Source organism: Gallus gallus, chromosome 26 (genome assembly GCF_016699485.2).
Source record: "Gallus gallus isolate bGalGal1 chromosome 26, bGalGal1.mat.broiler.GRCg7b, whole genome shotgun sequence".
NCBI classification, from domain to species: domain Eukaryota; kingdom Metazoa; phylum Chordata; class Aves; order Galliformes; family Phasianidae; genus Gallus; species Gallus gallus.
Window position 1 is genome coordinate 5,269,347 of NC_052557.1, and position 19,619 is coordinate 5,288,965.

The window sequence follows — 19,619 nt, forward strand, 5'->3', positions numbered from 1 at the left end:
GAGATGGGATCACAAAGAGAAAAAGCTGTTGGAGCTAACAGCAGTGTGCTTGAGATCCTGGCGTAGTCCTTGGTGTTTTCTTTGTCCTCCGGCTCTGTCACTTGATCCCAATGCAAGCCTATCTATGTGTCCAGTGCTAGGACCTCGCAGCCCTCAATTTGGGAGGAAAACTTGGGAGAGGGAGTGCTGCCCTGACTCATCTCTTGCTGTGATGCTGAGGGGAAGGGAGGGAGGGAGAAACCAGGTCTCTGGTGTATAAACTCCTTTACTGTGGGCCGCTTGTTTAGATAACAGCAGCCCTGTGCTTCCTATATTATGGAGACCCATTGGGAGACCCCAAAACGGAGACCTTGCCTGCTGCAGACCTGGGGGGGATCTGCACTGCGTAGCGCTACCCGTTGCTGGGGGAGATGAGCGTGGATGAGTTCATGCTGTGCAGCGATCAGGCTCTGCTTGTGGCTTCTCCTCAGAGGTCTGAGATGCCCTGGCACCCTGCAGAGCTCTGGTGGGGTTTATAGCGGGTGCTTTGCAGCTGGGGATATCTGAAGCGGTGAGGTCAGGGTGCTGGGGGGCTCCAGCTCCCTGCCGTGCTGGGGTGCAGGATCGCCTCTGGCAGGTGAGGTGAGCTGTCTGGGGTCCCACATTCAGTGCCCAGTGGCGATGAGCCCACAGCACAGGTACTGCTGGAGCAGTGTTTGCAGCCCCTTGGAGGAGGGCTTGACCCTTCCCATCCCTCTGTCTGGTCCGTGTGCTCAGCCCTGCACCCTTTCTCTCTTTGAACAGGTAAAAAAACTGGAGCCCCTGAAAATCGCAACAAAGGTAACCAGCCTCTCCATCCTTTGAACCAGCACCACACTAACTACCAAGCATTCCTCCTTCCTTCTTCTCATGAGTCTGTGCTCTTTGCTGCTCTGGTGGGACTCTCGCCTCGTTGTCCTGGGAGAGGGTGCAATGGTCCCATGGCTCCGGCACAATGGGATCAATGCCCTGTGGCCTCTGCTTGGGGCAGTCTTTGTGCAGGGAGGACAGTCCTCTTCCTGGCAGTCCAGACTGCTGGCACAGCATCCCTTGGTGCAAAGCAAGTCCCCATTGACATGACCTGGTGGCTCTGAAGCATTTGTGCTGCTCTCCTACAGGGTGTGTTTAGGCATGGCGGGGCAAGAGATGTGGGTCACATCCTCCTGGGATAAGTCTCCCATGAAACCTGGCCTGTGTGATGGTTGCACCCTCTCCTCCCATGGCCTCGACTCCGTGAGCGTCTCCTTGCCGGTGTTTCTCACCTGTTCTTTGCAGGCTGTGGAGGAAGCCCATTTCTGCACCTCTCTCTCCACCCCTCTCTCTCTTTCTTTCCTCTTAGCAGTTTTGCCCTCCTTCCTGTCAGATGTGTCTGGGTGCTTGTTTTGTTGTGTTGTAACTGTGGAGGTGTCAGGGCAGCTTGGGGCTGTCTCTGACCATTGAACAGTGGCTGCCAGGAGGGGATGGGTCCTGGGGCTGCTGGGGTGGTCCTGCTGCTCCCCCAGCCCAGCAGCTCTCAGCCTTTGCTCCACCATCCCACCCCATGCCTCCCAGCCCAGCTGGGATTTTCAGCTGAGGGAGGCCATGGAGCTGGGCTATGGAAGCCTGGCTTTTTTGGGTCCTAAAAACATAATGGACAGCTTGGGGCTGTGATTGTGAGAGCTGGTTCACTCCTCTTCCAACTCCATTGGAATGCCTAACTGTCCCCCTCCATCTCACCCCTCCAGTGCTCCTCTGTGAAATGGATTCCTGCTGAGCCCCCAGAAGGTCTTTAAAAAGGGCATTAAACCACAGAAGAGGAGTACAGAGCAGAGAGAAGCCCTCTCCAAGCTCGATCCTTTGTGTTGCATCTGGGGTGGGGTCTGTTGGTGCACTGGAGCTGCTCTGGGGCAAACCCAGCGTGCTTTTCTTGTGCTGCAGGGTGTGAAGCACCTGTGGAGAGGCTGGAGACATCCTGCCTGTGCCCAGCAGCCAGGTTGGGGATCTCTGGCAGCACTGCTGTGACCCATAGCCAGCATCAGCCCCAGGACCCTTCCTGCACGGGGCTGGGGCGTGGGGTAGATGTCAAGACTGCCCCATAGAGAGGCAACAGGGCCCCGGGACAAGAGATTTCCATGTGCTCGGATGTGTGTGTTATGGAGAATGGTTTGTGCTCTGGGTTTTCTCTCTTTCCCACCACCATATTTCTTAGCGGTGTCCTGTAGGTCTCCCTGGTCTCTCTCCTACTCACACGTGGTGTCTTATTTTGCCCTGGGGGTGTAGCTAAAACTCAGGATGGTGTGGCCTTAGAGATCCAACCCCTGAAGAGCCAGGAAGGGGTGGAAAATGAGGAGAAGGAGAAGAAGAAGGTGAAGGTGCCCAAGAAGGAGAAGTCTGTGCTCCAAGGGAAGCTGACACGCCTGGCGGTCCAGATTGGGAAGGCAGGTGAGCCATCACCCTGGCGTTCTCACTGGAGGTGGGACAGTGGGAGGGGGCTGTCCCCTGCCTGCCATCCCTGTGTCCACTTACCTGCTGCTCGGCATCTTTCCCCAGGGCTGATCATGTCGGCCATCACAGTGATCATCTTGGTGCTGTACTTTGTCATCGACACCTTTGGGGTGCAGCGTCGGCCCTGGCTGGCAGAGTGCACCCCTATCTACATCCAGTACTTTGTCAAATTCTTCATCATCGGTGTCACCGTGCTGGTAGTGGCTGTGCCTGAGGGACTCCCACTGGCAGTCACCATCTCCCTAGCCTACTCAGTGAAGGTGAGACCAGTGGGGATGTGGCGCGTATGGAGGAGTGTGATGGGAGAATTTGGGCTTTTGGCTTTAACCTTCCTGGTCATGCTACAGAAAATGATGAAGGACAACAACCTTGTGAGGCACTTGGATGCTTGTGAGACCATGGGTAATGCCACCGCCATCTGCTCAGACAAGACTGGCACACTCACCATGAACCGAATGACTGTGGTGCAGGCTTATGTGGGGGACACTCACTACCGCCAGATCCCTGACCCTGAAGCCATCCTGCCCAAGGTCCTGGACCTCATTGTGAATGGTGTTGCCATCAATTCTGCCTACACATCCAAGATCCTGGTGAGTCGGCTCTTGAGAATTGCAGCCTTATGTTCCCACTGTTGGCCATCCCTACTGTTTCCATCCCGCTGTGTTCTGCAGTGCCCAGGTTTGACATTGCTTTTCCTTTCCCTTTCTCCTCTAGCCACCAGAGAAGGAAGGGGGGCTACCCCGGCAAGTGGGGAACAAGACAGAATGTGCCTTGCTGGGCTTCGTGCTGGACCTGAAGCAGGATTATCAGGCCGTGCGGAATGAGGTGCCGGAGGAGAAGCTCTACAAGGTCTACACCTTCAACTCGGTGCGCAAGTCCATGAGCACGGTGCTCAAGAACAGCGACAACAGCTTCCGCATGTACAGCAAGGGAGCCTCTGAGATCATCCTCCGCAAGTAATTGTCCCCCCCACACTGTCTGGGTCCTCTCCCCAGACCACCTGCCCTGTGGGCTTTGAGCTCTCAGTGCAGTGTTGAGCTCTTCTGGGTGGTTGCAGGGTGAAGGGGGCCCAGCGCTTGAGGGGGGGGAAGGAAAGGGTGAGCATCAGGAGGTGCTGCCATGCAAAGTACTAGCTCTTTTTAGGGTGTCTTTGATAAGGCTGTAGGGGGTACTGGGTGAGAGGGTTGTGCTCATTTTACAGATGGGGGAATTGGATGATGGAAGGAGGGGATTGTTGAAAGGCCACGGGCAGTTTCCCTTACCCTCCTGTCCTGGTCCTGTGTTAGGTGCACCAAGATCCTGGACAAGAATGGTGACCCCCGGATGTTCAAAGTGAAGGATCGGGATGAGATGGTGAAGAAGGTGATTGAGCCCATGGCATGCCACGGGCTGCGGACCATCTGCCTGGCCTTCCGTGACTTTCCTGCTGACGCTGAGCCCGACTGGGACAGTGAGAATGAGATCCTGTCTGACCTGACCTGCATTGCTGTGGTGGGAATAGAGGACCCTGTGCGGCCAGAGGTACTGTGGCCCCCGTGTGGCCCCGACAGCCCGTCACCCAGCCATGCTCCTGGTCCAGGAGCCTCTCTTCCTGATGTTTAAGAGTATGAGCCCCTTACAAAAGCACAAACATCTCCTGTCCCTGAAGTGCCTCATGCTACCGTGTGCTGGCATTGCCCTTTCATGCATGGGTGGAAGGACCTGGTGGCAGCCTGCTTCCACTCAGACTCCCCTCCCTTGCTGCTCCAGGGCTCTTTGCACAAGCCCGACTGGTTTTATGTGCAGTCATCAGGTGCAGGGAGGCACCAGGCAGGAGTGATGAGGATGCTGGAGAAGGCAGGACTGACCAGCTGGTTCCTTCACCTTGCAGCTTGCTGCCCTCGTTTGCCTCCATCACAGGGTGCCAGGCAGGCAGCTGACCTAATGCAGTAAGCCTTCTGCTACTTGCCTCTTAATTGCATTTTGGAGTTTGCCCCTATGCTCCTGCCTTGCTTGCATCTTTCCTTATTAGATGTTCAAGTATCTGAGTCTGGGAATTGCATTACAGATGTCCTGTCTGCACTGACTCTGGAGGTCATGATTCAATTTGCAAATTTCTCACCAATATCCTCTTCCCTCACCACTCCATAATAGATAAACCCATTAGTGCAGCAACATGCTGCCAGAGCAGTGCAGGGTTGGGGCAGGAGGAATGCCCCCATTTGGGTGGGCTGCCTGGCTGTGCCTCATGGTGGGGAGAAGGCAACGAGGTTCTCTTCCCTTGAGGCAGGGGTTGGGGGGGGCTGCTCTGAACAGGGCTGCGAGGGCAGGAGCAGGGGTGCTCTGTTCCCTGGGGGATTCTCCATCCCTCAAGGATAAGGAGTTGAGCTGATTCTCGGGGGGGACGTGTTGGTTCAGCATCTTGTCCCCCACCTGAGCTACAGGTGGATGTAAATGGCTTGTGGCCCCACTGAGACCATGGCCTGAGCGCTCTGCCCACCCCTTGCCTGTTCCCATCCCCAGGTGCCAGATGCCATCCTGAAGTGCCAGCGTGCAGGCATCACTGTCCGCATGGTGACTGGGGATAACATCAACACTGCCCGTGCCATTGCCACCAAGTGTGGCATCCTGCTGCCTGGAGAGGACTTCCTGTGCCTGGAGGGGAAGGAGTTCAACCGGCTCATCCGCAACGAGAAGGGCGAGGTGGGGAAGCAGTGCAGGGCCCTGCTGTGGGTTGGCTGGCTGCTTCGAGGGTCACACTCTGAGGCGGGAGGCATCTGGAGGTCCCTGTGCCTCCTCACACCCACCCTGTCCTGTAGGTGGAACAGGAGCAGCTGGACAAGATCTGGCCCAAGCTGCGCGTGCTGGCCCGCTCGTCCCCAACAGATAAACACACACTTGTCAAAGGTGGGTGTGTGCCTGCTCCTGGTGCTTGCCACCTCTCCCTCAAGTGCCCTGGGCTGCTCTGCCCAGCTGCTTTTTGCAGTGTGATCTCCGCTGGAGCCTGCCCTCAGAGCTAATGTTTTCTGTGCTCCTTGCCCCCTGTTGCAGGAATTATTGACAGCACTGTTGGTGACCAGCGGCAGGTGGTGGCTGTCACCGGGGATGGGACCAATGATGGCCCTGCTCTGAAGAAAGCTGATGTTGGATTTGCTATGGTACAGAAGGGCAGTGGGTTTGCCAGCAGGTGCTCCTTGGTGTGGGAGGTGGCCTTTGCTTTTCAGGGAGAGGAACTGAGGACCTACTTAGTTGTTATGAACACTTAAATTCTCCCTGGAGCAGTGAAACTCTTTTCCCAAATCTTCCGCAAGGGCTTAAAATAGAGAAATAAACCTATCCAGAGGTTGGTGTGAGTTCTAAGGGAGCCTTCTAGGACTGCTAGCAAGCGATTGGAAAACAGTCCTCCAATATCTTGGGTTTGGGGTGGGTTTCTCTGACTCACTTCAGGGAGACAGTGTCAGGACAAAGGTGGCATGGTGCTGGTGCAGCACAAGTGCTTTGCACTGAGCCATTCTGGGAAGGAGCTCAGTGTGCATTGGTTCATCTTCACATCTGTGCACCAGGCTCATAATGGACAAGTCAGACTCCAGGCACAGTGTTAGTGCTGACCTGGATTTGATTTACAATGAAGGAACTCCGATCTGCCTTGCTGCTTTTCTTTGCCCTGCCTGAAGAAGGCAACAAACAAAAGCTGAGGGGTGTAACTGCTTTCCAGTGAATTGTTAGAGTTTACATCTGTGAGCAGGAGTCAGCTGCTGGACAGAGCCTGGTGCTTGCCCACACAGGGCACAGCAGGAGTTACAGATTGAAGTGCACTTCTGGAGCTTATGCAGAGACAGCAGAAGACTGTCTTCCTTGAGATCTGTGCAGTGGAGCTCTGTGCCCCAATGCGTGGGATCAGACCCCCGACCACTGGGCTTTGCTTACATCCCCCCACAGCAGCAATCAAACAGCAACCTTGTGCTGTACTGCCCAGCTTCTCTCTGAAGCTCATGCCCTGCAAAAGTCAGGGGTTCCCATCCAATACAGGTCTTGCAAGTCAAAAGAGAGGAGAGCACCAGGGAACTGTCTCCTTGCAGGGCATTGCAGGGCCTGTTTGATATGCTGTATTTTCTAGGAAGAAAAGCAGCATTGCGGAGCTGGGTGTGGAGCTTGTCCTGTGACTTACCCCTGCCCACTTTCTCCCTGGCCCTTAAGGGCATTGCAGGCACTGATGTTGCAAAGGAGGCTTCAGACATCATCCTGACGGATGACAACTTCACCAGCATTGTCAAGGCAGTGATGTGGGGTCGCAACGTCTATGACAGCATCTCCAAGTTCCTGCAGTTCCAGCTGACTGTTAACGTGGTGGCTGTCATTGTGGCTTTCACGGGCGCCTGCATCACGCAGGTATGGGGCTGCTGCTCTTGGCAGGAGGAGAGTGGGACACCTTGCAAAATAGAGGTGAAAACGGGCTGGTTTAGTTGGTGTGTCATGTTCTCCGTGCTCTCCCTGCAGGATTCTCCCCTGAAAGCTGTGCAGATGCTGTGGGTGAACCTGATCATGGACACCTTTGCCTCCTTAGCCCTGGCCACGGAGCCCCCGTCTGAGTCCCTGCTGCTCCGCAAGCCGTATGGCCGCAACAAGCCACTCATCTCCCGCACCATGATGAAGAACATCCTGGGACACGCTGTGTACCAGCTGACTATCATTTTCACGCTGCTTTTTGTGGGTGAGCTTCAAGACCCCAAGAAATTTGGGGGAGAGGGTGGAGGGAAGGGGCAGACTGCCCCCAGTTCCTTGCTGGTGTTAGGGGCTGCTCGTTCTGAGCTGTCACCCAGTAACCTCATGTTGGCCAGCACAGAGCTCGTTTAACAGATGGGAGGTTGAAGTATGATAATCAGAGGACTTACGCCAAGTGCATGGGTCTGTTTTGTACCTCAGTGACTGATGGTTTCAGCCGGGGAATCAAATTTTCTGCGTTTTTATGGCCTTTTTAAGGAAATGATGGTTCAGTGGGGCTGGCGTGGGGGAATCCAGCTGGGTCAAGGGATCTTCACTGAGAGCCTGGGACTCCAGTTCTACCTCCACTGGTGTGGAGTAGATGAGATCCTGTTCCCTTTTTCCCTGCCTGTGTCCCACCTCCAACCCCTTGTCTGCTTAGGGGAGAAGCTGTTTGACATTGACAGTGGCCGGAATGCCCCATTGCATTCCCCACCCACCGAGCACTACACCATCGTCTTCAACACATTCGTCATGATGCAATTATTCAATGAGATCAATGCACGCAAGATCCATGGGGAGAGGAATGTGTTTGAGGCCATCTACCGCAACCCCATCTTCTGCACAGTGGTGCTGGGGACGTTTGCAGCCCAGGTGAGGCTGCGTGGGAGCAGCGTGGGGGGAAAGGGATGGGTGATGGGACTGGGAGGGGACAGTGATGCAGGGAGGACCAGTATGTGCTGCAGTTCCTCTCCACAACTCTGTTCCTTCACCTTATTCTTCTCCAGCAGCTTCTCAGTGACTCCAAACCTGACATCTGGGGGCTGGAGTGGCTTGGGAGGTTATGGGGTTGGCCAGCCAGCATGCACCTCTGGTGGCTTTTACTGGTCTAGATGGGAGGCTCCAACCCTCATCTCAGGGAGGGGGAGAGAAGATCTGTGGGTCTGGAGGACCTTTTCTTCCCGTGACTACTGATCATTGTAGCTCTCTAAGCTTCCAGTGTGTGACTTGTACTCTCCTGTGCTGTAGATCATCATTGTGGAGTTTGGTGGGAAGCCATTCAGCTGCTCTGGGCTCACCCTGAGCCAGTGGTTCTGGTGTATATTTATTGGAGTGGGAGAGCTCCTCTGGGGCCAGGTAAGAGCCAGCCTATATGAAAACCAAACAGCTGTCCCTCCTTGCCCAGCTGTAACCCTAGCCAAGCCTGCCTTTCCTTTTCCCACTGCTTCAGTGCTCAGATTCTCCCTAGTATTTATTCAAGGCTGGGGATGGTGGTGATCCATCCCAGCCCCATATGAGCAGAGAAGAGGCTGCTGATAGACTCCTTGCTCCCGCCCTGCTTGCCTGAGATGGGGTGTCTCAGCTGAGCTGCTCTCCCTGCCTCTCCCAGCTGATCTGCACAGTCCCCACCAGCCACCTGAAGTTCCTGAAGGAAGCTGGGCATGGCATCACCAAGGAGGAGATCCCAGAGGAAGAGCTGCCAGAGGATGTGGATGAGATAGACCATGCTGAGATGGAGCTGCGGCGTGGGCAGATCTTGTGGTTCAGGGGTCTCAACAGGATACAAACACAGGTAATGTGGGGCAGTGGGTCCTGTGGGCCTTTTTTCTCTCTCTTTCTCTCTTTCCCTTTCTTTCTCTCCAGGGGCTCCGTCTGGAAAGAGGTGACAGCCACTGCTCAGAGGATGCCATCACCTCCTGGGCTAGACTTCTCCCACCACCTGTGCCTTTCTGGATCTGTCCTGGTTTTGGGAAACCAGGTTTTGGGAAACCAGGACAGTCTGACTTTCTGGGACAGCCTGGGGTGGGCAGGGGGTGGTGCAGGTTCTGGTTCTGACACAGAGTGGGGCCTGTGGGCACCTTGCTTGTAGTAGAGCAGTGCTGGAGTTGCAGTGATCCCGGCAGGGATCAGCCCCGTGGAGCTTCAGCTTGGAGCTCTGAGCTCTCTCCTGCTCTGCCCTTGGGGCTCTTACAGCACCTGTCTTCCACTCCAGGCTGATGTGAGTTGGTATCAGCCTTGGGCAGTCTGAGATGCCTGGGGAAGACATCTTCTCCTTGTCAGAAGGTTGCTGGTGCTTCCAAGAGCTGGCTGTGCTCTCTGACTGAGCTCAGGATCTCAGGCTGAACCTGGCTCCTTCAGTCCTCAAGCAGAGCCCTGCTCCAAGGGGATGGCTGTGGACGAGCATCACCTCCTGCTGCCCTTGGGCTCTTGCCATCCTTCCCTGCCAGCTCTCCTGCTCCATGTCTGCTGCTCTTGGCGCTGCAGCAGGGAAAGGAAGGAGAATTGGTTAATACAGTTTTTACATCAGTTGTTTCTCTGACTTTTTTTTTTCTTCCTGAAAGGTGTTTTTTTTGTTGTTGTTGTTGTGGCTTTTTTTTTTTTCCACTGCCCCACCTCCCCAACAGTTGGTTGTTTGGGGCAGGGAGGGCTCCTGCAGTGAGGTCTCTGCCCCCCTTCTTCCCTTGAGGCCCAGGATGGAGCTGCCTCACAGAGCAAAGCTGTTGTGTCACCCTTTGTTCCTGCTTCTCAGGCCTTGCAATAAATCAAGTCGACTGAAGTGGCCCAAGTGCAGGGACTGGAGCTAGCATGGCAGCTGTCTCGTGCTGCATTGGCTTGGCTTCTCTTTGAGATGTTGCCTTGAGGGTTTCAAGGTGAAGGGCAATGCTGGCAGGGGCTGAGCTACCCCTGGGAGCCCTGGGTCAGGTCAGGAAGCAATCCCGATGTCCTGGTAGGTATGGACAGCCAGAAACCAGGCGTGATGCTGGTTCGGTGCCTGCACGTTGCTCTGGATTCTCTGTCCTGTAAGCTGTGGTGGACCTGTTGCAGTACCTAGGAGCATTGTTCCCCACTGCAACTGCTGGCAAATCTTGAGACCTCTTGAGCATGTTTTTTTTTCTGGCTGTGGTGCCCCACATGTCAAGTGGAGCAGCAGTGGGTCAAACCTGAGTATTTTAGGGGAGTCAATCCATGGCTGGCATGCCTCAAACAGGCCATGTTCCTTGTGGCCAGCCTGGTGTGCTGGGGCAGGGTGTTTCTCTATGGATGGAGGTCAGACTGGGCAAGAAGCAAAGCAGGGTGTGAGGCATGTGTGGGGTGAGTGAGAGCTGCACGTGGATCTGGAGAAAGCGTCCTTTCCCCAGGGGAGCAGAGAGGGGCTGGCACAGGGCAGGGGACAGCCAAGGGGAGATGAGTTGGGGAAGCCTCTGGGCACTGCTCAGTCCCTCCTGCCCCAGAGTGTGCCATGGGTGCAGCATCCTGGCTGCTTCCCTGCCCACTCTACCAGCTCTGCTTCTGGGCCTTGTGTTATTCTGGGGGGGAGTCTGGAATGCATAGAATGCTATGGTCCTGTGTACCTGCTGCACTCCAGAACACAGCCCTGTGGGGCTGAGGTACCACAAACTCTTTCCCAGTGCAGTTTTCCAGGCTGCCAGCTCACATCTCTACTGCCCTCTCTCTGTCTGCTCCTCCTGCGGCTCTGGGGATGACCTGGGCTGCTCCCTGTGCTGCTCCCCCTTACCTCATCTCTCGGTGGTGGAATGAACCCTACACCTCTCACACCCTTGAGGACTGGAAACTCACCTCCCCTCTGCCCCTGTGCACTGACCAAACCCATGTGGGTTTGTGGGAGTGCAGGCTGGGGTGGGGGTTGGCTCTCATCCTTCCTCCTCCACCTCTCCGTCCTTCCTTCCTATCCCCGTGTGTCTGCCCCAACCCTGCTCTCTCTGTCCCTGACCCCTGTCCCTGTTTCTGGCTGGGGTGATGCTATCTCACTCTCTGATTCTTTGCAGATGGACGTAGTTTACACATTCCAGACCGGCGCCTCCTCTTTGCAGGGAGCCCTCAGGAGACAGCCTTCCATCGTGAGCCAGCACCACGATGTAAAAAATGTTTCTAGCCCAACCCATGTAGCTCTTTCCTCCGTCAATTCCACTCCCACCACTTCTGCTGTTGCTGCTGCTGCATCTTCTCCTGCGGGCAGTGAGTGATAGTCTATTACAATGCATGACTTCTAATAACCACAGAACACTGCACAACCTGGCCCAGCCTGCTCTCTTTCCCTCTGACCCACTGTTTTCTAGAGTAAAGGATGGGGTGGGAGATGGTGTTTGTTTATTTATTTATTTATTAAAAAAAAAAAGACAAAAAGCTGTTGAATCTTTGACAAGTTGGTGATGCTTTTTGGTCCTTCCCTCACCCCATTCCTTGTTGCTTCCTTCTTTTTTAACCTCTTCTCCTTTGCAGGACTGACATGCGAGTCCCCCCCCCCCCCACCCCCCCTCAGGAGGGGAGGGGGGGTGCAAAATTGGTGGTTCTGGTTGAAAGAACCGTGCTAATTTCTGAGCAACTCAGAGCACCGCTGTGAGAAAGGAGCACTTTTTGAGCCCAAATGCTGCCAGTTCCTTGCAGCATGGCTCTGTCCAGCCCCAGGAGCTGGTGGAGAGGTTGCTTTTCCAGAGCCTTACGTTTAGAAGCAAAGCAACCTCTCAGCCCTTCCCACAGCAGTCAGCACACTGGGGGCTGGTGGGCTGTGGGGCTGTGCTGCCTGCATGCTCTCTGCCTCTCGCCACGTGTGTGAGTGACAGTGGGGTTTGCTCCCTGCTGTGCTCAGCAGTGCAGGAGCAGCTGGGTGCTCTGCATCGCTCACCCACAGCCAGGCTCACTGGTTCAGCGAGCAACCTCCCCATCCCAGGGTTAACCTGCATGCCTTGTGGGGTGGGGCAGAGGGCTCCATGCCCAACCTGGAGTACTCACACCCCTGGGGTCCCTCATAGCCCAGCCTTAAGGCTGGAGAAAACCTTGGGCTGCGCACATGTGCAGCAACTTGGCAGAAACGTAAATGCTGTGGTGGTGAGGAGCACACCAAAGTGTGTCCCCAGCTCTGCAAGGGATGGCTTGGGGGCTCTTTGGTGGCCCCAGAGCATCACCACCCCCTGCAGCAGCTCAGCAGGGCTGGGCTGGCTGCTGCATTCTGTGCCTGCAGCTTTCTGCATGCAGACAGGAGTGGAAAGCACAGCTGGACAAAGCTGGATTTTGCATCTAGCAATGGGTTTCCAGAGCAAAGCAAATCCTGCTCTGATACAGTGCCCCGTGTTTGTTATGAGCAGAGTAATGGCCCACGAGCACGTGAGTGAGGAGTCTGTCTGCAGGGCTGTGAGTAGGTAGTGCATCTTTCTCAGATAATTGGCTTTTTTATTGCACAGTCATTTTCCTTCTGTTCTTATTAAAGAAATACCCTGGGTGACTTTGAGCAGCTTTCAGTCTCCAGTGTTTACGTAGTGTGGTAGAGAAGAGAAAACTTTGCATAATTTTGTTTTCTCTCTATTTAGTCAACACTGATGCCTGAGTTTTGTTTAAGCCCAGTGTTTGTGAAGCAACACAGCTGCCTTCTGGTCACCTCTGCACCACTGAGGCATTCTGACTGGAAGAAAACCCATTAGAGGGGTCTCAGGGCAGGGGGTTTGGATGGGCAAAATCACAACGCAGTTTTTTTTTCAGCCTGTGGATTAATGTTCTCTCTGTTATGCAGAAGGGGGATGGGTATCTTGGATAGCAAGTATCCTTCCAGGCAGCAAACAACTTCACCAAGAGCTAACCCAAGCTGCTAAGTTTTCCCTCTGTTTTCTATCTAGATGTTTCTCTATTCCCTTTGCTGCTTTCCTTCCCTTGCTCTGAGCTCCAGTTCCCTCTACAGATTAACAGTGTCCCACTGTCTTCCACTTCATTTCTGGGATGAGTTTTCTAGGGCTGGACCTCAGCAGCCCTGTGCACTCTGTTGGAGCCAATGGAGAAAAGGGAGATCTTGGAAGGGCCCTCCAAGAGGTGGTTGGCAGAGCTCACCTTGTGTCTGGTTGGACCTGGTTTAGAGTGATGAGGCCCAGCAGTCGTGGTGCATCATGCAGGAGATATCACTTCCACCTCATTGTGCACAGTGGTTTTGCAGCAGTGGTGCGAAATGAGAATAAACTGTAAAGGTTATGTGAAATTCTTTTAACGTGGGAACAGCTTCTTGAATTAATCTTGCAACAGTTGTTCCAGAGTTGGTTGAATCAATGAGTATATGGGAAAAGCTGCTGTTCTGGTAGGGCAGATGGTGTGGGGTGGCAGGTGGGCTCTGGGCTCACCTGTACTGCAAGTGGTGGGGAAAGGAGAGCTATGAGGCTGCTCCAGAGCTCTTGCTATGCTCCCCACTGTGCTGGCAGGCACCAAGGCACTCCTTATCTGGGTTAGGTTGGTTCTCTGTGGCTTTTGCACATCACGTTAGGGCAGTCAGCACTTGCAGTTGCTCTTCTTGAGGTGCTGATGTATTGCTGCATCATTGGTCTCAGTACCAGGTGGTCTGCTCAGTGGTATGCCTTGTCTTGTGCGTTCACGTTAAATCCTGACTTATCTAGGATGTTGCTGTGGTCTCTAGTGCAGCAAGCAGCTCTGAATCCCTTTTCCTAGTCACAGAAACTTTGAATTTTCACAGGCTAGCTGGTGCTCCAGCATCACATTGGTACTTCCTTGTGAATGTCTGCCATTCAGCTCGTGGGCTTTAAGCTGGCTTGTTTGTTTCTAGCTAGGATGTGCTGCATCTGTGGGGATGCCCTGGTGTAGGGTAGCAACGTCATTCTGAGCCTGATGTAGAGTGGACACAAAGCGCATCCCCTGTACTGAGGGAGTCCTGGAGCATTGTGCAGGTAAGCATCCAGAGTTTCAGGCATGAGAGTCATATTTGAGTAACTTCTCCGGTATTCTTCTGTGGATGCTATTAAAGCTGAGGCCAGTGATCCCCGGAGGCTCCCTCTGGCTGTGCTGGGTTTGATGTGCCTCCCAGCCTGGCCATGTGTTAGCAGGTTGAGGGTTGCTATCTCTGATGGTTCTTGAAGAAGTGGCAACATACACTTTCAGCATCAGCTTGCAAGGGGATACGTAACTCATTCTCCTCTAGCAGCTCTGTGCGCTCTCTGCTTTGTGATTGGGAGGCTGCAGAGAAATGTTCCTTCTGTGTGATCTACGGCTCTTCTCCCATTTGTTCCCCAGGGGATATGGAAGGGAGTGAATGGAGTTCCTTGGGTGCTGGAACTGCTTTCTCCTTCTGTGTGCCTGCAGATGGAGCAGGAGGAGTGGTGCTGCTGTGGGGAGGCGTCACTGATGGCCAGGGCAGTTCCCAGGGGACAGGGAGGGTGACACGAGCCAGCAGGGTGCTGATGTGAGCTCCGTCAAGTTGGGGACACCGGGGTAGAGGCAGCAAGCAGAGCATCTGTGAGAGCTGCCATGAGGTCATCCGAGAGCTGCTTTGGAGGGCTCTGACTCTTGCATTGACTCTTGGCTTTGCACTAAAAGGCAAAGTAGGGAGTGCAATTTCACTGGGTCTTTCCTAGCTCGGGAGCCTTCAGCTCAATTTGTCAGCCTGCATTCTGTAGCATTCATTCAGTTTATGCCTTTTGACATCTTCTGAGTGATTGCAGCCTCAAATCATCTGCAAGAGCTAGAGCTCTGCAGGTGCATGCATTGGTTGCCCTGTGCATGGCTTGTAGGCGTGGGTCTGCAGGGAGGGCTGGCCACTGAGCCCCCAGCAGTGTCCCCTTAGCCCTTGGATCTGATGCTTGTCACCTGTCATGCAGGGAGGGACTCGAAGAGCGCAGGGCTGCACTTCCAGAGGAGCTGGCAAGAGCAGTAAATTCGGTGCTGACCATGTCCTGGCTCATTTCCAGATCTCTCCTTCCCTCCTAGTGCAGTACAGCAGGACCCCGGCTATGCAAACTGGGCTCTGGATCTCTTGCTTGTTATGCCTTGCTTTTTGGCAGCACTGGCAGCCTAGTGGTTTCGCAAGAGCAGCGAGCGGCCAGGCTTTCTATCAAGGTTTGGGATTTCTTGTGTGGTGCAGAACTTTGAAAGGAACAGCTGTATCTACCTTTGGGGATTGCTGGGTCCTCTTCAGCATGTGCAGGGCAGGATGCAGAGCCCCAGCCTGGGATCTCAGTGGCTGCAGTGCAGGGAAGCTCACATGCATCTGGCTTCCTCCTCGCATGTTTCATTGGGTCCTGTTTTACTGCTCATTTCATCTACTTGGACCTACTGCTTCACATAGGCTTGGAAAGTTTGTGACACCTTGTTAAAGCCCGTTCCTTTCTGTAGGTTTAAAAACTGAGATAGAACAAACACATTGCTCCCACAGTAGTTTTTCTTTGCCTTGAAGTGAACCCACTGTTTGTCTAACCCACCTCTTTTTTTGAGTTGTAGTGCCACTTTTTTGTCCTTGTTTATACACACAGATACGCGTGCGCACACGTAATGACAACTAATGCATTTTTGCTTCTGTACATTCAAAGTGATCTTGTTCCTTTTTTTTTTTTTTTGGAGGTGTTTTTTTTTTTTGTCTTTTCTTGCAGCTTCTGAAGTCACCCCGTAGTTGGTTGACTCCCCATCACACACCTTGTGCCCGATCTGGTCCATGTTGGCCCTCCTAGTTCACCATAGATCTCTCATTTTGACTTACCTGTCTGTTCCGTGGTGGTGATCATTGTTGTTGTCCTTTTTGTTTTATTGTCCCTTTGTTTTTTTTGTATTTTCTCCCGGGAGCTCCAGCCTCTTAAGGCTGCTACTGACCCCTCTTTTATTTATCCCCATGCTCTGTACCCTCGCCTGCTGGCAGATCAAGGTGGTGAATGCGTTCCGTAGCTCCTTGTACGAAGGCCTCGAGAAACCTGAGTCCAGAAGCTCCATCCATAACTTCATGACTCACCCAGAGTTCATCCTGGAGGAAGATGAGCCTCGAACACCATTCCTTGACAGTGCTGAAGATGACCCCAAGACCGACGGACTCAAAAAGCGAGGTGGGGGCAGCCTGGGTGGATCTTCATCCCTCAACAGAAATAACAACGCAGTGGACAGTGATCAAACCGAGGTCAACTTTGCGGAGCCTGAAAGCCTCTTTCACAGCTTGGAGACATCGGTTTGACCTTAGAACTTCGACCCCCCCCCCCCCTCCTCACCCCCACTGCCCTCCTTCTCCTCCACCTTTGCCCCACGTCCAGTGTGATGTTGACATCAATAACTGGTCACACGCTGCAGTCACTTCGTGTCAAACTGCTCATAAGTATATCATTTGGGGTTGTTTTGTTTTGTTTTTTACTATGATTTAGCTGTGGGAACCAGAGTACCATGATGCTTAGTATTAGAAGAGGAGGCATTGTGCATCTTCACCCCTAATTTTCAGTGGTACTCGCCCAAGTGAAACAGCCAGGTTATTTCCTCTCTGAGAGTTGGGCTCCATGTGTCTGCAGGGGGTTTTCACATTGAAAAATGCATGTTCCAAGGAAGCTCGAATTGTTGTAGTCTTACATGCACGGCCCCTGCCTGAGGGCTGAGGTGCACTTGTGACTTTCTTTTCCACTTGTGGTTTTTAAGGTTTTCTTCCAATGTCAGGGGTTTGTTCTTTGCTTGTGGGATTTGTCCCCCAGTTGCTTCACAGTGGGAAGTTGGGGGAGTTAGCACTGTAGTGCAAAAAGCTTAAAAAAACAAACAAACATAAAATAACAAAAAAAAAAAAAAAGAAACATGGGGGAAAAAAAAACAGTCAGGAGGAAGGTGTTTACTCACAGGTTGCTCAGACAGGGATGTACACCAGTCTTCCACCTTGACAAATGGTACCCAGCCTTTACAGCTCCTCCTCTTGTGTGCATGCATTGCTGTGTTTCCAAAGCAGTCTCTGGTAGACAAGGAATGAAGGTGACTTGGCATGGATGTGAGGGCTTGATTTTTATTTTTTCCTTTTTTTTTTTGTTTTGTTTTGTTTTTCTCCCCACCATGAAGTAAGGTGGAGGTGAATGGCAGTTCAAGTGTGGTGAAGAAAAAACAGATGGCAGTGAGAAACGGGGTGCTTTCTTTTGGAGGAGCTGAAGGAATGCATCTCTTTTGCTCATGAACACCTGTGCAATATTTTGGTGAGAGCTATGGGAAGCTGTAGCAGCTCCCATTGTCAGAAGCAGAGGGACTTCTGCATGTTTTGTATTGTCTGTACTCCTCCTGGGCTGAGTAATCCTCAGCCTTTTAGTGAAAGCTGTGTTAGGTGCTGAGGAACCCAGAGGATGCTCCAGCTGTACTCACCACCTCTGCGTGTCACTTCAAAGTGTGAATGGAGAATAAATGTGGTTGGTGTAGCTGGGGCAGCTCTCAGATCATAAGAAGGACAAGTTGGGTTTTGCCCTAGAAGGGAAGGGATCTCTGTGGCCATGGGGAGGCCCACTGGTTTCCACAGCACTCCTGCAGCTGACGTTGGTGCTGGGTCGGTTGGTCAACTGCAGCTCTTCCAACAGAAGTGCTGTGGGCCTTGCTTGCTGGAGGTCATCTCCTCACCCCGCGTCCTGTCTCCCCTTGGTCTATAGTAACTATTCCTCTGCAGGGTGAGAGCCTTGGGTTGTGGAGCACGTGTCCCATGTGTCCTGGCTCTAGCTATCTTGTCCAAGCCAAGAGTGGGCCAGAGCAGTAGGCAGGATTTTGCTTTGCTTGGGCTTAGTTTCTTTCCCTGTGAGTGCACCCTTGGTTGTTGTCCCTCAGTGCGTAGGGCTGAAAAGAGCTCTGCTGCCTTCTGTCCCTTGTCCCAATTGGTTTGGTTGGAAGCAGAGAGAACATGGCAGTAACTAGCTGTACTGTCTGCCCGGCCTCTGTCCCTGTAGGTGTCTGTGAGGGCGTGGGCTGGCTGATTTAGTTGGCTGGTTTCTTCTTTTCTTTCCTTTAAGAACGCACAGCAGAATCTCCCGTGCCTTCTCTGAGCACTGCCTGCAGCACCGCCTGCCACGCGAGGGCCCACTACTTTGCCAAGAAATAAGTGTTCCTTAATGACAACAGCAAAAACCAAGTGTCTTTGTTTTGTTTCCAGCCCAGCACTGACCCATCCCTTCCTTGGGGTGGAAGGAGGGAAGGACCCAGGCGCCGAGGTCAGGCCCTGCTGCCCTGCCTGGCGCTGCCAAGGGGGGGATGAAGGCTGGGCTCAGTACACTGCCAGAAGCGAGGAGAAATTTCCACCACTGCCCATCTCAATTGCAGATTCAGTGTTGAGACACCAGCCCTGCCCACGCAGACAAACCCGTTGCTGTCCTCCCCTTCCTCTGCATGTGAGATGAATGAACACCGTGGGCAGGATGGGGCGCAGCGTGCCTGGCTGTACGGCGGTGGTGGGGAAGGGGTGTTCATGGGGTTTGGTTCCATACTGAAGGTGACATTGCTTGAAAGATCACTTTTTTTCTATTTTAAATACTTGCAAAAAAAAAAAAAGAGGCTTACATAAATATTTATTGTATGTGCTGGGGGGGGGAAGGTACTATTTCTTTTTCATTTTTTTTTTCTTTCTTTTTTTTTTTTTATTACCTCAGACCTACTTTAAAAACAAATGGGAAAACCAAAAAAAGACTTAAACCAATGGAAAACAACACAAAGCCAACTCTGGAGGTGCTTAATTCCCTCCCAGAGGCCTGTGACCAGCAGGTTGCCATAGGGGTCTGGTTGTTCATTAGTTGATACTTTCTTGTTGTTCTAGTTTCCATATTAGGAGGGGGTGGGGTGGGGAAATGATTATCTATAAATATTATGCAAAAAAAAAAGTCTAGTTTTCTTTAGATCAGAAACTGATATTTTTACGTCAGCCATATGTATTTTGTTTAAAGTAAAGAAATAAAAATAAAAATCTTAGGGTCCTGCATCTGCAGCGGCTCCTGACTGCACAATGGCAATTCCCAGTGACGGCGTATTGCCATCAATGCCAGTCAGCCTCCTTTTCTCTGAGCAGCCATCTTTATACTAGATGTTAGTTGGATGACAATTTTTTTTTAATATATATATATATATATATATATAAATTATGTTGGTAAGGCTGGTTGCTTAAGGTAAAGCATTTGTGCATACATCTTTCATGTAAAGTATTTTTTCCTACTTAGTTTCAGTGATATCCTGGCAGCAGATGACTTTGGGTTAAGTTATTGAGGACATTATAAAAACAAAACAAAAAAACTCAAACATTTGGGGAGATGGGCGCTCTGCTGGAGAGGCATGGGCAGCAGCATGGACTGTGGGGACTCTGCAACATGCCTTGGAAGAGGGGGAGATTTTCTTTTTTGCTTTCTTTGAACTGTGATGAGTGCCATTGCTGGACAGGAACTGAAGTCGTACCGTGATGTGTGTTAACTTGCCTTGGAATGCTTCGTTATTAAAACACTCTGAACATAATTTTTGCATTCAGTTCTTTATGACAGTAGGGTCTCCGGTGGTGGTTTTCCTTAAAGTAAATGGGCAGATTGGTACCAAAGACATTACATCACGTCCTGTGATTACATCACGTCCTGTGTGCAGTGCTGAACAGGCATTCTTAGGCATTTGCATTCTGTGATGAGGTTTTCTTTTATTTGCACAGGAGCTTTACTTAATTTTCAAAGGTTTTGTGCAATAAGCTTTGAGGA

At 52.5% G+C, this 19,619-nt stretch overlaps 1 protein-coding gene across 13 annotated transcripts in view; it reads left to right on the plus strand.

Annotated features, from left to right (window-relative positions):
- ATP2B4 (ATPase plasma membrane Ca2+ transporting 4) overlaps positions 1-19,389 on the plus strand; it is a 37,174-nt gene extending 17,785 nt beyond the window's left edge. For 4 of the 13 annotated variants that reach the window (XM_040653044.2, XM_040653046.2, XM_040653045.2 and 1 more), the window contains exons 7-22: positions 784-819; positions 2,278-2,439; positions 2,548-2,762; positions 2,850-3,092; positions 3,217-3,458; positions 3,789-4,023; positions 5,005-5,184; positions 5,301-5,388; positions 5,533-5,639; positions 6,679-6,870; positions 6,979-7,192; positions 7,625-7,836; positions 8,212-8,319; positions 8,573-8,755; positions 10,971-11,060; positions 15,821-19,389. In XM_040653044.2, coding sequence (XP_040508978.1) covers positions 784-819; positions 2,278-2,439; positions 2,548-2,762; positions 2,850-3,092; positions 3,217-3,458; positions 3,789-4,023; positions 5,005-5,184; positions 5,301-5,388; positions 5,533-5,639; positions 6,679-6,870; positions 6,979-7,192; positions 7,625-7,836; positions 8,212-8,319; positions 8,573-8,755; positions 10,971-11,060; positions 15,821-16,126 — 2,813 coding nt within the window. In that variant the 3' untranslated portion in view covers positions 16,127-19,389. Of the gene's footprint in view, positions 1-783; positions 820-2,277; positions 2,440-2,547; positions 2,763-2,849; positions 3,093-3,216; positions 3,459-3,788; positions 4,024-5,004; positions 5,185-5,300; positions 5,389-5,532; positions 5,640-6,678; positions 6,871-6,978; positions 7,193-7,624; positions 7,837-8,211; positions 8,320-8,572; positions 9,490-10,970; positions 13,863-15,820 lie in introns of those variants that run through there. The other 9 variants (XM_015298961.4, XM_015298962.4, XM_040653048.2 and 6 more) reach the window with 7 other exon arrangements.
- Positions 19,390-19,619: the final 230 nt, after the last annotated feature.